The sequence below is a fragment of the Heloderma suspectum genome, chromosome 6, assembly GCF_057233095.1.
Source record: "Heloderma suspectum isolate Gila_16-S chromosome 6, 16-S_ref, whole genome shotgun sequence".
NCBI classification, from domain to species: domain Eukaryota; kingdom Metazoa; phylum Chordata; class Lepidosauria; order Squamata; family Helodermatidae; genus Heloderma; species Heloderma suspectum.
Genome location: NC_139463.1, coordinates 98532058 through 98555200, shown reverse-complemented (window position 1 = coordinate 98555200; position 23143 = coordinate 98532058). Strand labels below are relative to the sequence as shown.

Below are 23143 nucleotides of genomic sequence, written 5' to 3'. Positions count from 1 at the left end.
GGCAGTTCTGTACGGAAGAACTGTCTATAAATATGCTAAATTAATAAAATCAGCAGGTGGTAATGTTTATATCCATGTTGCAGAAGGCTTGCCATGCTGATTTCTGCAGATCTAGCTGCTATTAAAGCCACGGGAGCAAACCAGGGACCACTCCTCATTTTGATAATTCATCCCCCATTATCCCATTCCAATACAAGCCCCATAAACCACAGGACCCACATGGCTTATAAGAGGATTGTCACCTTTCCGGTAACATGTGCATGATAGACAAAAAGGCAGAGGAGCAAACCAGGCCAGTTTTTTGCAGGTCGGTTGGTAACCCTAGTCACAAGATACAGGAAGCCAGACATTGCAAAGGCTGCTATCCTTAGTCATAATTGTTAATAGGATGGATGACTATAAAGCAGCCTTCCCCAGCCTGGTACCCTCCAGCTGTGTTGGACTACAACTCCTCTTTTCAGCATGCAACTCCTTTGCTGAGGGAACTGTACTGCCTGCCTATTTGCTACTGGCCCAGGTTTAAGGTTTTGGTGCTAGTGGTCTTGAACAATTTGGGGCCAGGATACCTGAGAGAGCACCTTCTCCCTTACCAACCACTGTGACTGAGGTCATCAGACAGCATGCTCCTGGTGGTGCCACGTGGCCCAATGGCCCGACTGGAGTCCACCTGGAGAAGACCCCTCAATGTGGTGCCCCCCTTTGTTTGGAACTCCTCTCCCTGACGTCAGGCAGGCGCAAACACAGTGTTGCCTCCAGCGCCTCATGAAAACACTTCTGTTCCAGGAAGCGTTCCTAACTGACCAGCCGAGGTTTTTCTTGGCATTCTGCTTTGAAAAAGAATAATTTAATATGGTGTTTTAATCTTTTAATGTTTGTACTATTTTACCTCTTATGTTTACCACTCCAGAATCTATTTTAGATGCGGAGCAGTCACGAAGAGTCGGACACGACTGAACAACAACAAGTATACAAACGTTGTAGATAAATAACTCCCATAATCCCCCAGTCAGTTAGCTTGGGGATTATGGGAGTTGTAGTCCAACATATCTGGCAGTGGGGGGTTGGGGGAAGGCTCTGTACCGTGTATATGTTGAGAGGCAAGTCAGGACCCGAAATAATGGTGTTGCCAGCAGCAGCAGCAGCAGCAGCACTGAAGTCGAGGATGAGGATGAGGTGAGGCGGGGGGGTGGGCGGCGGCAAGGTTCTCATTCTTCAAACGGGAGGATCTTCGGCGGGGCGCAGAAACGGGAAAAATCCAGGCCGGGCAAGCCGCCCGTCTCACCGCAGGCCCCGTTGCCATGGAGATAGCGTCTCTGACTGCCCGGAGCTCCCCTCCCATTTTTCTTTTCACGCACGCTTATTGGCTGCCAACCATCTCACTGCGCGACTGATTGAACGGGGGGCCTGTCTGTCACGGCGACGACGAGAAGGGTGGGTAAACGGTGATGTTGGGGCGCAGGGAAAGAGGGTTTTGTTTCCACAAGGGGATGATGGGGGGGGGGGGGACAGAGGTGGGTGTGGTAGCAGCGCAGAAAGTTCAGCGACTCCATTTTGAGAGGAGAAATTGAGTGGGGAGAAAGTGTGGGTAGCACAAAATAAGGGGGTGGGAGGAATGTTCAGTGGAAGAAAGGCGACCTCATCATTGCAGCGTCAGCTGGGGTAGAACCGAAGTGGGGTAAATCCACTCTGGGGTGAAGCGCGCGTGTGGGATTGCGAACTTTCAATGAACAGAATAACTATAACTCCGATGGTGGTGGTGGAGAAGGATTTGAACTCGAAGTAAGTTCAGTGATGGGGGGGGGGAGATAAAGCTCGGGGGGAGGAGTGGACTGCAGTGAGTATTGCTATCAGGAGTTAATGGATCTCTACATGAACATTAGGATGGCGTCACACACAGCGAAACCTGTATCGTGCCTATACCCGTTTCTGTGTGGCTAACAGAAACACAGGAGGTTGCATCAGACTAACAACACAATCCTATATGTGTGTCCTGAGAAGTAAGTCCCATTTAGTTCAGTGGAGCTTACTCCCAGATATGTGGGTATAGGATTGCAGGGTATAGGATTACTGATGGATGGTATCCCAGCTGAACTGTTTAAAATCTTGCAAGATGATGCTGTCAAGGTGATGCATGCCATAAGCCAGCAAATTTGGAAAACACAAGAATGGCCACCAGATTGGAAAAAATCAACTTATATCCCCATACCAAAAAAGGGAAGCACCAAAGAATGTTCAAACTATCGAACAGTGGCACTTATTTCACATGCCAGTAAGGTAATGCTCAAGATCTTGCAAGGTAGACTCCAGCAATTCATAGAACGAGAATTGCCAGATGTACAAGCTGGGTTTAGAAAAGGCAGAGGAACTAGAGACCAAATTGCCAATATCCACTGGATAATGGAGAAAGCCAGGGAGTTTCAGAAAAACATCTATTTCTGTTTTATTGACTATTTTAAAGCCTTTGACTGTGTGGATCATAACAAACTGTGGCAAGTTCTTGGTGGTATGGGAATACCAAGTCATCTTGTCTGCCTCCTGAGGAATCTGTATAACAACCAAGTAGCAACGGTAAGAACAAACAACGGACTGGTTTAAGATTGGGAAAGGAGTACGGCAGGGCTGTATACTCTCACCCTACCTATTCAACCTGTATGCAGAACACATTATGCAACGTGCTGGGCTTGATGAAGCCAAGGCTGGAGTTAAAATCGCTGGAAGAAACATTAACAATCTCAGATATGCAGATGATACCGCTTTGATGGCTGAAAGCGAGGAGGAGCTGAGGAACCTCATGATGAAGGTGAAAGAAGAAAGTGCAAAAGCTGGCTTGCAGTTAAACCTCAAAAAAACCAAGATTATGGCAACCAGCTTGATTGAGAACTGGCAAATAGAGGGACAAAACGTGGAGGCAGTGACAGACTTTGTCTTTCTAGGTGCAAAGATTACTGCAGATGCTGACTGCAGCCAGGAAATCAGAAGACGTTTACTTCTTGGGAGGAGAGCAATGACAAATCTTGATAAAATAGTGAAGAGCAGAGACATCACACTGACAACAAAGGTCCACATAGTTCAAGCAATGGTATTCCCTGTAGTAACCTATGGCTGCGAGAGCTGGACCATAAGGATGGCTGAGTGAAGGAAGATAGATGCTTTTGAACTGTGGTGCTGGAGGAAAATTCTGAGAGTGCCTTGGACTGCCAGAAGATTAAACCAGTCCATACTCCAGAAAATAAAGCCAGACTGCTTACTTGAGGGAATGATATGAAAGGCAAAACTGAAGTACTTTGGCCACATCATGAGAAGACAGGGTACCCTGGAGAAGATTCTGATGCTAGGGAAAGTGGAAGGCCAAAGGAAGAGGGGCCGACCAAGGGCAAGATGGATGGATGATATTCTGGAAGTGACGGACTCGACCTTGGGGGAGCTGGGGCTGGCGATGGCCGACAGGAAGCCCTGGCGTAGGCTGGTCCATGAAGTCACCAAGAGTCAGAAGCGACTGACCGAATAAACAACAACAAATTTGCCCATCTATCCCAGGATTGTCTGTTCCGACTAGCAGCAGCTCTTCAGGATCTCAGGTCTTTAACATCTGTAACTACCAGATCCTTTTTTAACTGGAGCGGCCAAAGACTGAACCTGGGACCTTCTTCATGCAAAACAAGTGTTCTACCACTGAGCAGCGGGTCTGGGGTGTGACAATATATAATGGGGAAATAGCGCTAGGGGAAAGGGTTAACCCACAAACCTCCCCTAGCACTGCTGCTCTGATAAAATTAGAGCCATCCCACCCTTTGCATCTGCTTTAAAAACGTAAAATAAAATTGTGGGATGCAGTTACAGATGTCATGTCTGTTTCAGCTCGCCACACCCTAAAAGAGGTGCATAGGGGAATGAATAGAGGCACCGAGGAAGCTGCCTTATACAATTTCTGTCAAGTTTGGTAGTGTTTATATTGACTGGCAGAAGCTCTTCAGGGTTTCAGACAGGTTTTCCCGTCAGGTCTACCTGGAGATTGGACCTTTTGCATGTAAAGCATATACTCTACCACTGAACTGCAGCCCATTCCCACTTAGCACCATGTGGGTGCTGAATACAAGTCTAATAATAGCAATAGAGGTGAGAGGAATATACCCAGGGATTCATGTCTTTTTCTTATTCTCCCCCAGATGATCATTTTTTCTGCCACTGAATTTCTGTCTTGTGAGAGTTCATTTGCTGGGGGATTTTTAAGTTGCAAACTCCAAATCACAATTCTGCCAACAGAGAAAGCTAAATTCTGCAAGATTGCCATACGCAGGATAAACCATGCAAACATTATTCAGTTATTTGACTGAGTAAATCATTTAGGTTAATTGGGTTTGTACAGCACAAACCTCATTTGTGCCTAATAAATTCAAGGCCAGCTTCTCTGTAGCTGTTGACATTCATGCCTCAGCATAAGTTAAGTACTCTTGCTCCAAGTCCAAATTAGTGCAGTAATATGTTGAGAATAGAAATAGGGCTTGTGGAATATATGCGTGACCAGTCAGAAAGAACAGAGGTGGAATTGACTTATTAAGATATCCTTCCAGTGGCCACTCAGAGCCTTTCAAAACATTTAAAGAGATATTTCTAACACAGTGGACCACAAGTCATGTACTGTATGTGCCTCCTCCCCACCTCAGTCTTTGACAGCATCTGTCCCATTCTGCTTGACTATCTTCTTTTGAATTTCAAGAGCAGCTTGTGGTGCAGAATGGAAAGTTGCTGTGTTTGGGGGGAAACATTATGAGTCCCATCAGACAAGTCGAGCTAATTCTGTGATTCCTGGGATTGTGACTTCCTTTGCCTTTTTAAGCTTAGCCCTTGAGGGCTAGAAGCTTGCATTTTTAAAACACAAAAGCTGAGATTGTTAGGAATTAGAAGGCAGACTGCAATTTGGAGAGTGATTGCACCTGTTCACTCAAATAAATCTGCTTATTTGACAGATTGAGCCTTGAGTAAAGAGTTTGTTAGAAAGTGAAAGTGGTCCTTTCCAGTCTCTACCGGATGTCATGACGGGGATTGGACCTGGTATATGGGGCTTCACATCTACTTCCGGATGCATGACCCTAGTCCTGTATGAATGGCAGGTTGCCCCACAGCCACATGCTCTCTTCTGTTTCCCACTCAATTCTTTCTGGTGCATTTCCTTCTCCATTTGGTGCAGATACTGTCTTTTCTTTTCCCTGCTTCCTGGAAAGTAACAATAAGGAGGGATCTGTCCATCCAATTCTTGTATGTCTTGTGCCAGTAATACATTGTCTGAAGTGAATTGCTTGGATTTGGGAGTAAAGGAGCACATCGTTAGGCTGGGGAAATGTGGGAGCAGGAAGGTAAGGGAGCCTTTTGAAAGTAGTTTTGCCAGTGCATTTTTGGAACTTTTGCTGTGCCCCAGAGATTTAAGAGACTGAGTTCAAATTCCAAACGTGGGGTCCGAACAGGGTAGGCCAAGCTGCTTTTTTGGGAAAATGTATTAGGTGTCTGCTTTAGTGTTCTTTAATAACATTAGATTTCTTGCCAGTGGAGTAGTAATATTGTGCTTTTGAATGTTCAAAGTGCTTCGCTGTCAGGAGCGCCCTAGCTGCCTCTTACAGTCCCCTCCAATAGCCAACTCAAAACACATACGAAAGGATTCTTTCCAAGGCTTTATTCCTTTTACAACTTAATGACTCTTTCAGATGCTAATCACCAGCGACTAAGCAAGGGACTGCACTGGGGTAGTTAGCAGAGTAGCCTAAGCTCCAGGTAAGGCAGTTGGTCCCTGTTTGAAGGAGAAGGGCGGGAAGATTCTGAACTTATGGGCTATGGAGAGGTCCTCCCTCTTATCCTTTGGTCCTTGGAACGCAACTGTTATTTTAGTGCCAAGCGAGCAGAGTGCCTCCTTTCGGCGGCCTCCATCTGGCGCTGCTCCCTGCGTCTGCGCCGAGCGTCCAGCAAGGCCCCATCCCCCACTCTCTCAGTGCCAGGGTCACTCTCTCAGAAATGCAGGCAGGAGGAATCTCTCCCTGCCGCTGTGCCTGTGAGAGATGAGCAAGCTCCTCTCCCACAGGTTGTTGCTCTTCCTCAGAATCAGAACTGCTGTGGGGCTCTATGGGCTCAGTTTCCACCCTGACATTCACATTCATTCTCTTGTAACCCAGGGTCCACAACATTTTTGGGTCAGTGGGCGCATTTGGAATTTTGAGAGAGTGTTGTGGGTGCTCTCACAAATGGCTGCCAAAATGGCTGCTGTGGTGGGCATGGCAGGTCACAAAACACTCATTTCCCAGAGAGCAAACTGGAGAGAGTAAAAGAAAAGAAACTTGCCCAAGAACCTAAGTGCAAGGCAGAGGTGGGGCTGAGCTCCAGAACACAAAACTACTCTTTTGAGCCCAAATAAAGATGGTGCTGGAGGGCAGGACTTTGCTTTGCAGCATTCCAGCTTCCCTGTTAAAAAAAACATTTTTTTTTAAATCTTAAGAAATAAACTAAAAATCAGGAGAGGTAGGGAGCCTGGCCAGCGCCAAGAGAGGTGTCTGTGGTATGTTGGTGCTCACAGGCACCGTGTGGGAGACCCCAGCTGTAACCAATAAAACAACCCTGTAAGGTAGGTCAGTTGCTAAGGCCGAGAGGAGTGGCTTGCCTAAGGCCACACAGCGAAGCCATGGCAAAGGTGAGACCTGAACCAGGGACTTTCTGATTGATCAGCCTTTGAGCTATTTCACCATCTCCTAAATATCCCTGAATTGAATTGTGACACTGATATGTGGGAAGAAGGCGTATGGAAGACAAGGTACATATGAGGATTTGAAAATGTAGGTGAGGTTGTAGCAGAGAGAGAGCGCAAGACCTGAATTGCGTGTGCATGTTCCTCACTATGTTTGTCTCGTTCTTTCTGTGCAGCCATGACGGCAGCGGGCAGCGGCAATGGTTTTGGCACCACAGCCTGGTGGGGCTTTTCTCCAGCACTTGACCTGCAAGCCACATGTAGGCACTGCTTCTTCCATGAATATTTTATTTTCCTCTTTGCTTGCCTGCTTTATTATGAAACTGGACCTTCCTGTTCCGCAGGTTGTGGAAGGAATTTGAACCTGCTTAAGCAAGCCGAATGGATCCTGGTTCTGTTGTGGGCCTGCCTTTGTGTATAAGTTGATCTGCCCCCAGGAGGCTGATGGATCCAGATGGTTTCCTGACGGCTCTTGGGGATTTTTTTTTTCTGCTGCCTCGGCAGACAATTCTGTCGAAGCCCTGGCTGATCTCTGGAATAGGGAAACGGCTAGGGCGGTGGACACAATCGCTCCTGAGCGTCCCCTCTCACAGAGTGGAGCCAAACAGCACCCTGGTTCTCTAGGGAACTGGCAGCGATGAAGTGAATGAGACAGAGACTAGAGCAACGTTGGCGGAAAACTCGGAACAAGTCCAATTGAACACGGGCTAGAGCTTATCTGAAAGCCTACTCTGTGGCAGTGAGGGCAGCAAAGAAGTCTTTCTTTTCTGCCACCACTGCATCTGCAGGGAGCCGGCCAGCGGAGCTGTTTCGAGTGGCCAGGGGCCTTCTACATCCTGGCCCATGTGATGGAAATTCTGACCACTTGACAGCCCGCTGTGAACAATTTGCCCAGCACTTTGCTGATAAAATCGCTCGGATTTGTTCTGACTTGGATGCTGTAGTTGATGCAGATTCTGTGGATATCACTTTGGCTCCTGCTTGTTCATTGTTGATGGATTCTTTTCAATTTGTGCAGCCCAAGGATGTGGACAGGATCCTTGGAGCGGTGAGAGCCACCACATGTATGCTGGATCCTTGCTCCTCCTGGCTAATTAAAGAGTCTAGAGGAGGACTGGCTGAGTGGACAACGGGAGTGGTTAATGCCTCTCTGGAATAAGGCATTGTTTCATTTTGCTTAAAAGAGGCAGTTGTGAGACCTCTGTTGAAGAAGCCTTCCCTGAATCCCACCATACTAGGTAACTATTGTCCAGCCTCTAACACACCATTTTGGGGCAAAGTATTAGAGCATGTGGTGGCCTCCCAGCTCCAGGGGTTCCTGGATGAAATGGATTATCTTGATCCATTTCAATGTGGTTTCAGGCCTGGGTGTAGGACAGAGACAGCTTTGGTTGCCTTGGTGGATGACCTACACCGGGAACTGGACAGGGGGAGTGTGTCCCTGTTAGTTCTGTTGGACCTCGCAGCGGCATTTGATACCATCAACCATGGTATTCTTCTGGGACGCCTCACTGGGATGGGACTTGGGGGTACTGTTTTACAGTGGCTCCATTCCTTCCTAGGGGGGTGAACTCAAAAGGTAGTGTTGGGGGATGCCTGTTCGACTCCATGGTCTTTAGCTTGTGGGGTCCCTCAGGGTTCTGTTCTGTCCCCCATGCGATTTAATATCTACATGAAACTGCTGGAAGAGGTTGTCTGGAGTTTTGGAGTTCGGTGCCGCCAATATGCTGATGACACCAGCTCTACTACTCCTTTCCACCAGATTCCAAGGAAGCTGTTTCTGCCCTTAACCAGTGTTTAGCATCAGTAATGGACTGGATGAGGGAGAACAAATTGAAACTTAATCCAGACAAGACAGAAGTACTCCTGGTCAGTCAAAAGGCAGATCAGGGAATAGGGATTCAGCCTATGTTGGATGGGGTTGCACTCTCCCTGAAGACTCAGGTTCGCAGTTTGGGGGTGCTCCTGGATTCAGCCCTAAGCCTAGATGCTCAGGTTTCAGCGGTGGCCAGGAGTGCTTTTGCACAGTTAAAACAAGTGCGCCAACTGCATCCGTTCCTGGAGATGTCTGATCTGGCCACGGTGACACATGCCTTAGTTACATCCCGTTTGGATTACTGCAACGCACTCTACATGGGGCTGCCTATGAAGAGTGTTCGGAAAGTGCAGTTGGTCCAAAGAGCTGCTGCCAGACTGTTGACTGGGGCTGGCTACAGGGAGCATACAACTCCCTTGTTAAAACAGCTTCACTGGCTTCCAGTCTGTTTCCAGGCACAATTCAAAGTGCTGGCTATGACCTATAAAGCCCTATACGGCTCTGGTCCAGGTTATCTGAAAGACAGTTCCTCCCTTACGAACCTACCTGTGTCCTGAGATCCTCTGGGGAGGCCCTTCTCTGTTACAGGCATATTTGGTGGGAACACGGGAGAGGGCCTTCTCAGTGGCTGCCCCACGGCTGTGGAACACCCTTCCCTGGGAGGCTAGGATGGCTCCCTCCTTGATGTGTTTCCAGAGGCAGGCTAAAACATTCTTGTTCCAGCAGGCCTTTGGGACGGAGTGGGAACCTGGGGGTAAGCTGCTAAAATGCAGTTTTAAAATGCTGTTTTAATGTTTTTAATATAATTTTAATTGTATTATTGTTTAATTATATTTTAACTTTTGTATATTTTCATATGTTTTAATTGTATATGTTTTAATGTTTGTAAGCCTCCTTGTGTCCTAGCACTGGAGAAAAGATGGAGAATAATCATAATCATAATCATAATAGAAGTCTCTGTCAATCCAGGGATCCCTCCCCGGGTCCTGGGGTGCCATTGAAGCAAGACCTGTGCGCATACACCATCTTTTAGCTGGAGCCAAAAGGCAACTGATTGGCTGGCCCTTTTGTCTATCATGAAGCCACAATTACCCTTCCTGTCTTCCGAGCAGAGTTTTAAAGTATAAACAGCACTTTAAAAACAGAAAAATAAAGCCCTGGAAATAAAAGTTTGAGTTCACAATACAGGAGCTTAAGAAACAAAACACAGCCTGTCTGAAGCATGGCTGAGGGGTAAGAATCTGCATTCATTTCAGAGCAAGGTACGTGCACCCTTTGAGGAGTAAAAGCTGTGGGGGGGAGCAGAATTTGTCCCACAGCCGAACAGGTACCGATGATGATGATGATGTATACCTTGTTTTTCAGGCAAGATTGGCTCCCAAAACGGACTTCAGTTAAAATTCTTGTATAGGTACACTATAACAAGAGATATGTTCTGAACCCTGGCAGTCTTCCTGAGGAAAGGGCAGAAGGAGATGGACTTAGGGTTAGCTGATTGTGAAGATGCCAAGCCAGAGAAATAGCCCTCCCATTGAACTGCAGTTTTCATTCCCATCACTCATCCCTGATGCTATGTTTCTTGCAACAAATCCCAAATTTTGCAAAATCATATAATGTTGGATGCTTCCAGCTGAGGCTTTTATGACACCATTGCCCTGCCTCATTCACAAATTTTTACAGGGGGTTTAGCCATCATTGTCTTACAGTCATAAACCTCCAGTGTTTTCCTATCACCTCTTCTGTTCTTTTTTTGTTAAGGAAAAAGGGTGGAATTGCTGCCCAGTGCCTTCTGATTGGTAGCACTAGGAGCCTTCTATCTGGAGTTCTGAGTTCTGGAAAAAGCTTGCATGTTATGCATCTTTATGCACTACTACAGCATCAGCACTGTTTCTGACTTCTGCTGAATCTTTTGCCATTTTTTGAGCATGTAAACTTTCCTGGTAGGAAAATAAGATTTGCCTTTAATGTGGACCGCGAGCAGTCCTAGAGCTGTCCATTTTGCTTTCCCTGCAGGTCTGGAGGCCTCTATGGAACATCTGCCACTATCTCAGGATGGTGTTCCTGAACTGAACATCCTGCTTGTGGGATCGATAGATGGTCGTCATATCCTGAAGACAATGAGTCGGGCACACCTGTGGCCATGGAGGAAGATCAATGTGCGTAACTCTGTCCTCCCACCCCAGATTTCCAGAGTGTCTTGAACTGTGACAGCTCTCATTATGTATCTCGGGGGGGTTTAATCATTGCTCATAAGTACATTTACATCATATTATGTGTTATTTTGTAGTAACTGGATGATCCTTTGGCATGTTGAGCTGAGCTCTGCATATCTGTCGCTTTCCTAGATAAATCTTACACTAAACCTTAAAGTTGAATTGTGGTGTTGCGCATTCATTTGATACCAGGACAGCAGAATGGGACAAATTTCAAAAGTCTATGAAGCAGGTGGAAAACAGGCTCAGCTGCCTTATTGACGAATCTGTTATCTATATTATTTATTTACTACATGTATAAGCTGTCTTTCTGCCAAATTACTCAATGTGGTTTTCATTTCATATAATAATAGCGTACAGTCTAAGAGACAGAATATAGAAAGATGCAGCAGCAAACTTGCTGAAACTAAGCAGGTCTAGGTCTGGACAGGAGACCATATGGGAGCCCTATGTATGGAGTCTTGCTTTCCATTATGGAAGAAAGGCAGGTTTTAAAGTGTACTAAATACATATAAATATTTTAAACCAATAATTTTTAAAATTGGTCAGGCCAGAGAGAGCCAGATGGGCTAGATTCAGCTTGCAGTCTGCTGGTTGCCCATGTACAGCCTTCAGAGTGGCAAACTGCCTCACAGATTGGTTGCATGACTGAGCAGAAGTTTGTAATAGATGCTTGATGACAACCTTAGGAAGACTCCCAAAGTACCCTCAATTGGGAAGGGGCTTGTGTTCCTTTTGGCACCTGCCTGCACCTCCATAAAGAGTCCCTTCTCAGGAGTTAAAATAGAGCAAGGGGATTGGGAAGAAGGGCTCCCTTGTTTGCAGGGAGAGGAGAGTGTTCTCTGTCAAGCTGAATCAGAGAAGCCAGCACTCTTGGGCTCCCTTTCCAACGGTGACTCACGCTGACCATATGATGAGGTGCTCTGCCCCCTTTCCCGAAATGTGTGGTGGCATTACTTCCTGTCAACGTGAGGAGTCTGGCAGGCATGCTTTGACAGCTGTCCATCAACAAGAACCTCAGTTCAGTATGGCCAGGGCTGATGTCCCAGAAAGGCCATGGGCTGACATGTGTGAGGGAGGGTGTGAAGCTCAAGAAAAGCAAGGGTAAGTGCGTGGGGAGGGGGTCACTGATGCAGCATCAGTGTAGGCCCGTTCCCCCGTGGCAACTCCTACAAGACCATGTCCCCTGGCACATCCCCTTGTGACCTTTCGTTCTCACGAAGCGATGAATCAACGGAACTGCTTCTCACAGCCAGCACTTTGAAGTGTTGCCTTCGGCGCAGTCTGATATTTTGTTTTGTCCTTAGCATGTCTTACCTAATTAAGAGCCAAACTAGATTAGATGTTAAAGGTTTGTGATTAAGTCTCCTCTCCCTTTAAATTCCTTTAGAAACCAGCAGGGGGAGGGGTGGGGGGACAAACAGGAAGAAGGGGGCTTAACCTATTTCCCCCTGTGTCACCTTATGTCAATTTACATAAATTCTCCCCCACGATATACTGTTTACTCCATTAGGGAAAGAGTACCCTTATGTTTTCACTAATGGGGAAAATAACAGCTGGGAGAGGGGCAATTTACATAAGAAGAGACCTCCTGGATCAGACCAAGGGTCCATCTAGTCCAGCATTCTATTCACACTGGACGATCAGCTACCCACAAGAAACCCAGAAGCAGGACATGAGTGCCCCCACCCCACAGTAATTTATGCTGGGAAATACCCTCCCGCCCATGACCCCCAACATAAATGACTGTGGGATGGGGGCAGAGAGAGAGAGAGACACTTTTTGTTTCTTATGGGTGTTTTGGTTAACATTCAGCCTGATGAAGAGTTTCAATGAATTTGAAAGCTGACTCACTTCTTTGTGACCTTTTAGTTGGCCTTAATAAAGGGATTATACTACTGTTGCTTTTGGATTTTATATGGGTACGCTTTCTGGACCAAGAAATTTCTCACTTATATTTGGAATATTACATAAAACCTTGAGGATGGAAAGAAAATGGAGGAAATGGCAAAACTTCAATGTTGAAACGCAATTTAAAGACAGGATGCTTCCGTCTGTATTGTTCCCTACAAGCATTCCCTTCCTGTTGGGAATGGATTGCTTACTGGAGCATTCCTAGCCCCCAAAGAGGACTTGCTTTGCATGGACAGGGTCCCAGGTTCAGCTTCTAGCATTTCCCAGTTAAAACAACCTAGTTGGCTGCAACGGTGCAATTAGGCTTGGACCGGGCTGAAGTCCAGGGCCCTGCAAAACAGGGGATCCCCTCAAATGCCCACCTGGGGAGCGGCAGTTGATGGGGCAGCAGCAAACAGGCCGGGTGTCCGCACCTGGGCTGGCATGGGCATGCCAGGGCTCACCAGGGTTGATGCTACTTGCACAGCATGCTATTACTTTTTATTTTATCTTATTTTAAAATACTTTTTATAGTCGAGGGCAGCTGGCAAGGCATGTAGATGGTTATATAATTTTATTATTATTACTTTAAATATATATTAGCCTTCTCTACCACAAAGTGGTGCTTATTCTCAAGCAGGTGTGTTGTTTAGCATCAGGGCACAAGAAGTAAACTCTGTTTTATTCCTGTAATCATGATGTTGGTTGTGTGCTTCACACCAGAAGTAATGCAGTATAGCTTCCTCAAGTGGGGCAGGGGTAGGGGTGGAAATAAGACCATTAACTACAGGGTCTAAAATTACTCAGCTGCACCACTGGATGGTGGCAGGGATGAGAAAGGGATGCCTTGGTCTGAGAAACGGAAAGGCCACTGCTAGTCAGAGAGACGATACTGGGCTAGATGTACCGTGATAGGGAGGGGCTGTAGCTCAGTGGCAGAGCTCCTGCTTGACATGCAGAAGGTCATAGGTTCAGTCCCCGGCATCTCCAGGTAGGGCCTAGGAAAGAATCCTGCTTGAAACCCTGGAGAGTTGCTGCCAGCCAGTGTCGGCAGTACTGGGCTAAGCGGACGTGTGATCTGACTATCAGCTACCTCTGTTCTAACCGTTCCCCTTGGTTCAAGGGGGTTGCCTGTGTTCATGTTCGCAACACTCCCTTGGTACTAAGATTCTTGAGCATTGTCTGCAAGTGGGATCTGTTTAAAGCTTACCCCACCAATGGTTTCTCTCCTTTGCTCAGTTTTACGTGCTGGAGAACAATCTGGAGGCCCTGGGCCGGCAGCTGCTGTTTCTGAATCTGGCTCTGGAACCTCTAGAGAAGATGGGGCTGCAAGGTGAAGGCGAATGTGCACCCCCCACCCCCTCTGCAACCACAGTGCCTTTTCTGGGGATCCTGGGCTTTGGGTTTCTGGTGGTCCATTGACTGATAGGGGCTCCAGGAGTTGGATGTCTGCTGAATGATAACCAGATATCTCTCTTCTCCCCCACTTAAGAGAAGAGCGAGACATTCCTGGAGCTGATGGGGAACACTCTGCTCCGAAGCCAGACAGCTGCCTACTTGCAGGAGAAGGCAGGCCTCTTTGTCCGTTATGTCACGGACTTTGATTTCCAGCAGGCTCACCTACCTACCTTGGACTTGTCTGGCCTCAAGGTGAAATGCAAAATAATTCAGGGGTGAGAGCTTATACCTGGGGGTGGACGGTGAGGGAGGCGTGCTTGGTGAGCTGTCATTGCCATTCTGGGCTCAGGGCTACCCATGGTATCCTCTACTCCCCTGGCATACAGTCCAGGTGTCATGTCTCATATCCCCTTCCGGTGCCACCACTAGACTCTTCTTCCCTCCCAGGGGACTCAGGAACTCTGGCTCCAGCAACTGACTAACATTTGCTCTTTCACGGCCAGTTCAGGGAACGGGACCAATTGGAGGCCATCTTCCAGTTCTGGCGGAACCCTGACCCACTGGCTTTCCAGATCAAGCGGCTCTGGGACCTGCGACTCCGGCAGTACCTGGGCACCCGCTATGACTCCCGCCGCGGGGTGTGTGACTGGGATCTCACCATGAAGCTGCACGAACATGGGGTGCGTAACTGAACTGGGAGTGGTCATATTGGCTGAGCAAGTCCCTGTAGCTCGGTTTGGGGCTGCTGTGCGCTACAGAAGCAGGGGCCTGGGAATTCACTGCCTTTCTACATCTGAGATATTCTTTCCTCCTATTAGGCCAAAGTAATAAACTTCCGGGAGTTTTTCCAGTGGCGTGACATGGGTGTGGCCTTTGAAATGAGGGAAAGCACTTACGATGCCCCCAACAAGACCTTGGCATCTGGGCGTCTCCTTAGACACGTGAGCCACCTCCATTTCTTGAAACTCTGCACAGCCTGGCTGTGCTAGACCATTGACAGGGTATGAAGTTGGGGTCTGTTTCTTTTGCAGGGAAGGGATATGAGGAGCATAGTCTATGCCCGGACAAGGTACCATCCTTTCTGTCAGCTCCCTTCTTGCTTGTTTGTCTGTTTGTTTTTATCCAAACCTTCCTCCAAGAATACCTTCACAACAACCCTGCAAGGCAGGTTTGGCTGAGAAAGAATGACTGGGCCAAGCTCATGAAGTGAATTTCACAGCTGAGCAGGGATTTGAATCCAAGTCTGTCTAGACCGGGGTGGGAAATATGCAGCCCACAAGCCACATGCAGTCCTGCTGCCCCCCCACCCCATTTTGCTTCTAAAAAACGCATCCATACAGAGTGCCCAGACGGTGAAATGTAGCTTGCTTCTAAGCTAAATGTGGCCCACTGGTGCTCTCTAGCAGCTGTGGCATGCCAAAAGCATTAAATTTAGCATGGAAACCTTTGCAGTGCTCAGTAGCATGACAGAGTTGTTTGCCACCAAATTCCAGCAGCAAACAAGCATTTTCTGCACTTTTTTCTTTTGGGGGGACACACCCTGCAGACTGTGCCCCAAGGTGGAGGTCCAGTCGGCAAAAATAGCCCCCAGACCTCCAGAAGTTGCCCACCCATGCTCTACCCAAAAACTCTGACCATTTAACTATATTGCCGCATGTTACTGCAGTGTAGGGGGGTGGCGGCAGCACACTGCAGCCGTTGCCATGTTTCTGAAATGACGTGAGAAAGGGCTCTCATTCAGAACCACCCATTCAGGATTCCTTGGAATTCTGCTGTGACTTGGTTATTTTACTTTGCTGTTCTAGGTAGGTATCTGGAGACGAGTTCTATTTACAGGTGCAATCCAGCTAAAGAAGTGGCTCTGTTTTCAGAGTACTCATTCCTTTCAGCACTGCGATAAAATACCCTTTTCTAATCCTCCCTGACTCTATTTTTTTCCTCTCCCACCCAGTTTGCCAGGGCTGATTACTGTGCATGAAGAAAAGCTGCCCTTGATACTTGCAGAAGTCCTTCTCATGATGAGAAGTTAGTTAGTTAGTTAGTTAGTTAAGTTAGTTTGTTTGTTTTCTATACCACCCAATAGCCGAAGCTCTCTGAGCAGTTCACAAAAATTAAAACCAAAAAGCACAGGATAAAACAATATAAAATACAAAAGCATTAAAACCACAATATGTTTAACAATACAACCAGAATAAAACCTAGCAGCAATGCAGAGATTTAAAATGCAGATTTACAACACCAAAACTAAACAACTAGGAAGCTAAAATGCTTGGGAGAATAAAAAGGTCTTCACCTAGCGCCAGGAGGAATGCAGTGTGGGTGCCAGGCAAACGTACAAGTAACGGCTTGTTCTTGGGATCTCAAACAGTCTCCAGCATCGAGTTTGCGGTCACCAGTTCTCATGCCACTGAAGGCAGAACTGCACATGACACGGGAATACCAGTTTCCCAGTCCCATGTTTACCTTGTAATGGTAATGCATGGGTGAGGGGCTGATTTTCAAGGGGAAATTGTAGATGGGAAGAGGGTGCTTAGCCCTGTCAGTTCTTCCCTGTATATCTCCCCAGCCCAGCCATATTTGCAGTTGCTTTTCTCCAGCTGGTTTCTGAGACTAGTAGGCACTCAGGTGTGAATAAAAACAATGACATGACAAACCACGTGAACTAATCCAGGCTTCTCACCTCTCAGAAAGGGGAACCAGTGCCAGCCCGGGGATACTGGGGCGACATAGCCACGGGCCCCTATATCACCTTTGGAATTGAGACTGAAGATCCCAGTCTGCTGAAAACAACCAATGGCCTCCCCAGTAAGGTGAGTACGATTGCCTTTTGCTGGGTATCAGGAAATTCAGTTATGCTTTGGTGGGGAGGGAAGGGTTGATACTGGAGAAAACTGTGACTGCATTCAGACATACCTGAGAACGGGAGTGGGTGCAGGTCTTTCTACTGCAGGGAGTGCTCTACATCCTTTGGCTTTGCTCCATAGTGGACATATTTACAGCCTCCAGATCAAACATTGTCCTTTTTTGCCCCTCCCCCTGCCACTTTGTAAACAGGCATCTTGCATGTTTTTCTGCTGAAATGTTTGTTTAGTGCTTTATTGTTTTCGTTGTTTTTTAAATTATTTAAACTGTCCAAGCAGATGGAGGAGGCACCCTTGTGACTGACCCAAAAGCTGGCCAATCAGCACTGGGCAAATCCAGCTTCTGTTGAAAACCCAGTTTCCCCTGAGCTCAGTTGATGAGAGAAGGTTGTGGTAGCTCTGTCCAAAATCAGTGAGTGCACTTCCGCAGCAGACTCACTGCTCAACTTATGCCCTTCGATATGCACTCTGTGCCTGAGGAATGCAGGACCCTTGGCATGTATGGCATAAGGAAGCTGCAGAGCAACCGAGTCGACCAATGGAATGAGACTCCAGGACCTTGGCGGGGCAGGAGCTCAAAACAGAGACAAAACTCCAAGCTGATCTTCTTTCCCTCCACAGAGTGCCCAGGAAATCTCCTTGCACAATGTCACTGCCCTATTGTATGAACTCATTTATCGCACCAACTATGACCCATCAGCACGCTCTGATGAGGAGGGAAATGGTGCCAACCTACAGGGTGGTGGGGGTGGTGACTGTACCAAGCTGGATGCTACCAAGGGTGAGTAGTCGGTGAATGTGCTCTCTTTAAGGGACTTCCCAGGGTCTTTTTCATTACTCTTCTGGGGTTAGAAGCTTCCCCAATACACCAGTGAGCCTTTCCTTGTTGGTTTGACTTGATAGCCCTCCAGGTGTGTTGAACTGCAAATCCCATTGTTCCCAGCTGGCATGGCTGTGGCTGGAAATTGCAGTCCAATACATTTGGAGGGCATCAGGCTGGGGTAGTCTGGTTTAGATCTTTCTCTGGCACATGAGTTCAGGGCTTGTTCCAAAATGTTTGTACAATTCCCTGCCCCTTAAACGCCTCACAGTCAAACACCGTCAGATAAATGGACACATTGGACAAAACAGGGTGACCAAATGAAAGAAAACATATTTAAATAATATAAGCGATTGAAGGGGATTCTTTCCAGGCCTCTTCAGCACCAGTTCTCCGACAGAGGGTAGTGTGAGTGTCCACTGTGGTAGAGTGCCCAACATCTGCCTGCAGTTGGATTGGAACTTATCCCTTCCAATTCATAATGCAGTGCTCTAAGGGTGCAATCCTATGCATGTTTAGACAGAAAAAAAGGCCTACAACTCCCAGCATGCCCCAACCAGCTGGGGCATGCTGGGAGCTGTAGACCTTTTTCTGTCTAAACATGCATAGGATTGCACCTTAAGCCACTGACCTTCAGAACTCCCTGTGTTTTGTGATGAGGTGGCCAGGTTTCAGTGGTTGAGTATGTGCTTTGTGTGTAGAAACTCCCAGGTTTGGTCCTTGGCCTCTCCAGTTGAAAGGATCTCCGATAACAGAGCTGGGAAAGGCCTGTGTGCCTGAGTCCTTGGAGAGCAAATGCCAATCTGAGTAGAGAGTGCTGAGCTGGGTGGACCGATGGCCTGACCAAAGATAAAGCAGCAGCTTCCTACATGCCTGTGTCAACCTTACTCAACTTGGTGCCTTCCAGATACATTAAGTTGCAACTCCCTTCATTCCCAACACATCTGGAGGGCACCTGTTTCTGGAAGGCTGATTTGTGCTTTCATAATGGTTTCTTTCTATGGATACCTGTATATATCTTTTAAAAATAAAAACAAAGTATATTTTAAGACTGTTAGCCTCCAAATTCTTGAAAAGCTTTGTTTTGCCTCTACGTTTTACCTTTACACTCTCAGCTCATTTGCAGGAAAATGTCTGTTTTCAGCCACATTCCTGACTACAGGACTATCTCTGTTTCTTCCCCGCTCTTACATTCTATAGCCATAGTTGTTGTTCCCCAGTCCAGTTCTTCCGTCTTCTCCCTTCTTTACTATTATGTGTCTTTTCAATGCCTCAGGTCCTTCCTCAGCAGAAGATGTCCGAGTCTACTTTTTGCCGCTCAACTGCCTCTCTGAGCTCCATCACAAAGGCAAATATCAACAGCTTTTCAACCTCAGCTTCTTCTCTTGCAGGTAGGAATAGGGTGAGGGCATGGGCCACCTGGGCTGGAGGAGTGGGGAAGATGCAGGAGCCACGATTTTTGGACTTCCTGTTGAGAAAGTAAGGGAGTATCTGGTTGTGCTAGGTGCCAGAGCTCCTGGTTTATCTAGAAACTTTGGAGTCCAATCTGTCTAGGCTAGAGATATCATAAGAGTTTGTAACTACCTCCCTTGGAATACAATTCTGCTCATCTCATAATGCTTGGCTGTATAACAAATGGGGGGGCTTTTTCCTCAAAAGTTATCCTCCACTTCAAAATGTCAAGTGAAATTTTGTGAGATTCTGATCAGCATTCAGCAGGTCAGGCCCTTGGCCTGCTCCTTTGTAGATGCATAGGCACTCATTGGTTTTTGGGAACTGATCAGATTACCTAACCAAGCAGCCTTGTGCTGTGTGAGTTTCTTCTCTACTGGGAAGAACTCTCAGATGTTTCCTTTTCAAGAGTTAATCTGGTTTCGGCATGCCCCACATCCACATTTAAACCCTTCTTGTTCCCAGGTACATATGTTTGCTCATTTACCATGTTTATATGCCACCTTTCTGCCAATGCTCAGGGTGATTCACAGTTTAATGTCTTGCAATTTAACAAACAAAAGAGGAAGGGAAAATAAAGGGCAGGAATGGAAGAGGAAAATAAACAAATAATCAGATTCTGGAGGGGGTGGGGCAGTTGAATTTTCAAAGGACTCTCCATCATGTTTGGTGCTGGGAACTACAGTTCTCTGGGGTGAGGTGGGGTGAGATGGTGGGAATTCAGTAATATGCACACACGCAGTACCATCAGCGCTGACATACCAGCATTATGAGGCAGGAGGGAACTCTTGGAAAAATTGTAGTTTTTTTCCAAATGCATGCCAAGAAAGCTCGTAGTTCCTAAGTCAATTCCAAATCCAGCTGAGGAATGTTTGCACATCAGCAGACTAGGCAGCAAGGTTGTCGTGTACTCTTATCTCTTCTTACCTCCTCCTCGCTTGCCTTTTTACAGCATGGTGCACTTCCTAAAACCGAATTTGAATCTGGTGTCAGCTCCGAAAGCTACTCTCATTGTTGAGCTGACTAAGTAAGTGTTACTTTCTTTACTCTTTCTTGGCAGGCAGAGGCCAACCCCTCCATAGAAGAAGATGAGTCACTATGCTATAATCGATAGAATTCTAGGTTTGGAGACCCAGGTTCAATTCTTTGCCATGAGGTTTGCTGAGTAATGGCCTAGCCTTCCTTGCAGGGATTGTACTGCTCATTCACCCAATTGGTTTTATTCAGGCTTCTCTTGTCATCTGGCTGTGTTCACCTTTAGGTAGCTCAGATTTTAACTGTGTATCTGGAATATAAACATCTGTTCAATTAAAAAGAACATTTCTAAGAAAATTATGTCCTGCTTTTTTGCCATATAATACCCAAGGCAACTGCATGCACCTTGTCTCCAGAACAAAAAGACTGGAGACTGGGGAAGATCTTTCTCTGTCCTGAGACAGAAGAGAGCTATAGCTAGCTAGAACACACAGCACGGAGCTAGGCAGACTAATGGTCTGCCTCCGCATAAGGCAGTTTCGTGTGCTCTTAAAAAAAGAGCAGGCAAGCAATGCTGGCTGTTGAAATTTGGTGGATTCAGCAGTTGGAGAAATCAAAGGGATTCCCATCTGAGGCAAGACGGAGAGAAGTTGGGTGTGGTGAGCTGATTAGAAGAGCGGAATGTATTAAAATCAGTTACACAGAATGTCCACTTTGATGCATTGGTACCTTTCTGAATGAAGCAGGCTGGGTACAGACATCAGCACTCTGGTTCCCTGGAAGGGCTGCAAGGCTGAATTAATTAGATCAGCTCAACAACTTAGCCAGGGCTAAGAGAACCAGAACCAGAATTCCTGGATTCTCTCCACCCCTTCCTCATCTATCCACCTATTCTTTTCACAGCTTCCTGCCTGATCTCCGCAAGGAACAGGTGTCTGAGTTCTCCTCCCAAGTAACCAACCTGGCAGTGGAGGCGGGATTTGTGCCAGTCCAAACCACAGACAAAAACCCATTTTCCTTGTTCCAGCTTGGGGACCAGGAGGCTGGAGAGATCCACAACGAGATACCTCCACCTGGGATGTCAGCACCTGGTCCCTGACATTACCCCTTTATCCACTGGTCACCTTTTTAACCATTGTTGTTGTTTAATAAAAAGGCTCTTGTAAAAAAAAAAAAGAAGAAAGGTTCTCATCAGTCTATGCGGCCATCATCAAATCGTGGTGGAAGGGAACCCTGTGCTTCTGGGGGTTATTTTAACTGTCAGAGGCAGAGTGTCTGTCTGTTACATGGGATAGTCCAACACTCTTTATGCCAATGGGTAAAGCTAAGGAGTGAGTGTGTATGTGTGTGTGTGTTGGACTGTTCCCATGTAACTAGCAGAGAGAAGTGATGCTCTCTTGTCACTAGCCCACCCAGCCTCCCCGACGCGCCACCCCTTAGAGAAGCTGGCTCAGTTGGGAGCCACTGTCTCAAGGCACCTGGAGCACTCTTAAGCAGACATTCCCAAAGGTTTCCCTCACCTTGGGAAAGGTGAGGGGCAAAGGAAGCCTCTTCCACTGGGATTCCTCTCTGTGCACTGAGGAAAAGACTCCTGTTTCTCAGTGCACGGAGAGGTCATGCAGCCAGCTGGCAATCCAGGAAAAGGGCGATGTTTTCCTGGATCACTAGCTCACTTGGATTCCTCTCTGTGTACGGATTGCTTACTCTAAGGCAGAGGTTTTCAAACCAGAAGCCCCTTAAGGGTTCCTCGCTGAGAAGATAATGGATATGCTTCCCTGGAAGATAGCTTGCCTGCCACTTTGCAGTGCACTGCTACAGGGCAGTGTTGGGTGTGTTCTAGAGTGCATTCTCATCTCCCATGGAGTGACAGTGAGGCTGAACAGGCCTTTGTGAACGAAGCATGAGCCTGTATAAACACTCTCTGAAATGCTTTGCAGTATGTAGGCATTGCTGTGGCAAGTAGAGCAATTTAGAAAAGATTCCTGAATGTAGAAAGCTTGGGAAAACACTGCTGCCAGTGACTTGTTGGCATCTTATTTATTATTTAGATCTTTATCCCACCTTATCCAAAACATGAAGGGTGGGTAGCAATCTTAAGAACAACTACCCAGTATAAACAAAAGTAACAATACTTAACTCAGGAGCCCACCCTGAATGGGAAGTTCTGGGCAGACTTTCCTATATCTTTATCCTGCCCTTCATTTGAGGAGCTTGGCACAGTGTATGTTGCCCATTTCCTGACCTTTTTTCCTCTCTATAATCCTGGAAGGTAAATTAGGCCTAGATGAAGTTTACCATACAGACACACCCCAAATGTCCAGCCTTTAACTTGAGAGATGTGTCTGATACATGGGTGAACTGCTCTTTAGCACACTGAGTATTCAGACAGCGCAAGGAGTCATTCAACTCCTGCATGAAATGCTTATAGCCAAACTGTTCATAAACTCTGCTCTCTGATGCACAGTGTTCATTTGTAACACAGAGGTTGCATTCACTTACACACTCTGATCATTAGTGTGTATAGCAGCCTGGTGCCCTCCAGATGTTTTAGAATTCAACTCCTGTCAGCCCTAGCCAGCATGCCCAATGGTCAGGAATGCTGGGAGCTGTAGTCTAAACACACAGGCTGGGGAAGGCTGGTGGACAGTATTCCAAACACACAGTCCTTACAAGAGGCTAGCAGTGTTTGGCTTTACCTATCTGTCATGTAGCCTTCTTGTTTACTCTTGGTCTTTGTAGCATACCATGGTCCACATTTTGTGGATGAATCTGGGATTGGGGTCTTGATGTGTGGGTAACGTTGCTCTCTAGGATAAGGGTGGGAGTTGGATATGAGCCCCTCTGATTCTGTCAGGGCCAGCTTTCCAGTGGGGGCTCTGTCTGCCAAAGACAATCACAATCCTTCCCTCCCCCTTTTCGTATGACTGTCTTGTGTCAGTTCTTATCAGAGGAATGCGTTCTGTTCTCCTTCTTCCCTAAAAGGCTTAG

At 46.9% G+C, this 23143-nt stretch overlaps 1 protein-coding gene across 4 annotated transcripts; it reads left to right on the top strand.

Moving 5' to 3' along the window:
* The first annotated feature begins 1078 nt into the window (after window positions 1-1078).
* Window positions 1079-21319, top strand: DNAAF3 (dynein axonemal assembly factor 3). 4 transcript variants are annotated; one of them, XM_084808453.1, is made up of 12 exons: window positions 1079-1431; window positions 6904-6987; window positions 10557-10699; window positions 13889-13982; window positions 14142-14299; window positions 14551-14727; window positions 14866-14988; window positions 16735-16857; window positions 17530-17689; window positions 19005-19119; window positions 20133-20207; window positions 21059-21319. In XM_084808453.1, exons 2-12 carry the CDS (start codon window positions 6906-6908, stop codon window positions 21252-21254), a joined length of 1446 nt encoding a protein of 481 aa, XP_084664579.1. In that variant the 5' UTR covers window positions 1079-1431; window positions 6904-6905; the 3' UTR covers window positions 21255-21319. The 4 variants fall into 4 exon arrangements, with proteins under 4 accessions (XP_084664579.1, XP_084664580.1, XP_084664581.1 ...); XM_084808454.1 differs by having other exon boundaries at window positions 1414-1779; XM_084808455.1 differs by lacking the exons at window positions 1079-1431; window positions 6904-6987 and adding an exon at window positions 1550-1779.
* The last annotated feature ends 1824 nt before the right edge of the window (window positions 21320-23143 follow it).

Coding starts and splice junctions, on each gene's coding strand:
- DNAAF3 (XM_084808453.1), top strand. CDS start 6,906: ATGACGGCAGCGGGCAGCGGCAATGGTTTTGGCACCACAGCCTGGTGG. Junction 13,983..14,141: donor AGAGAAGATGGGGCTGCAAG/GTGAAGGCGAAT, acceptor CCCCCACTTAAG/AGAAGAGCGAGACATTCCTG. Junction 14,728..14,865: donor TGAAGCTGCACGAACATGGG/GTGCGTAACTGA, acceptor TCCTCCTATTAG/GCCAAAGTAATAAACTTCCG.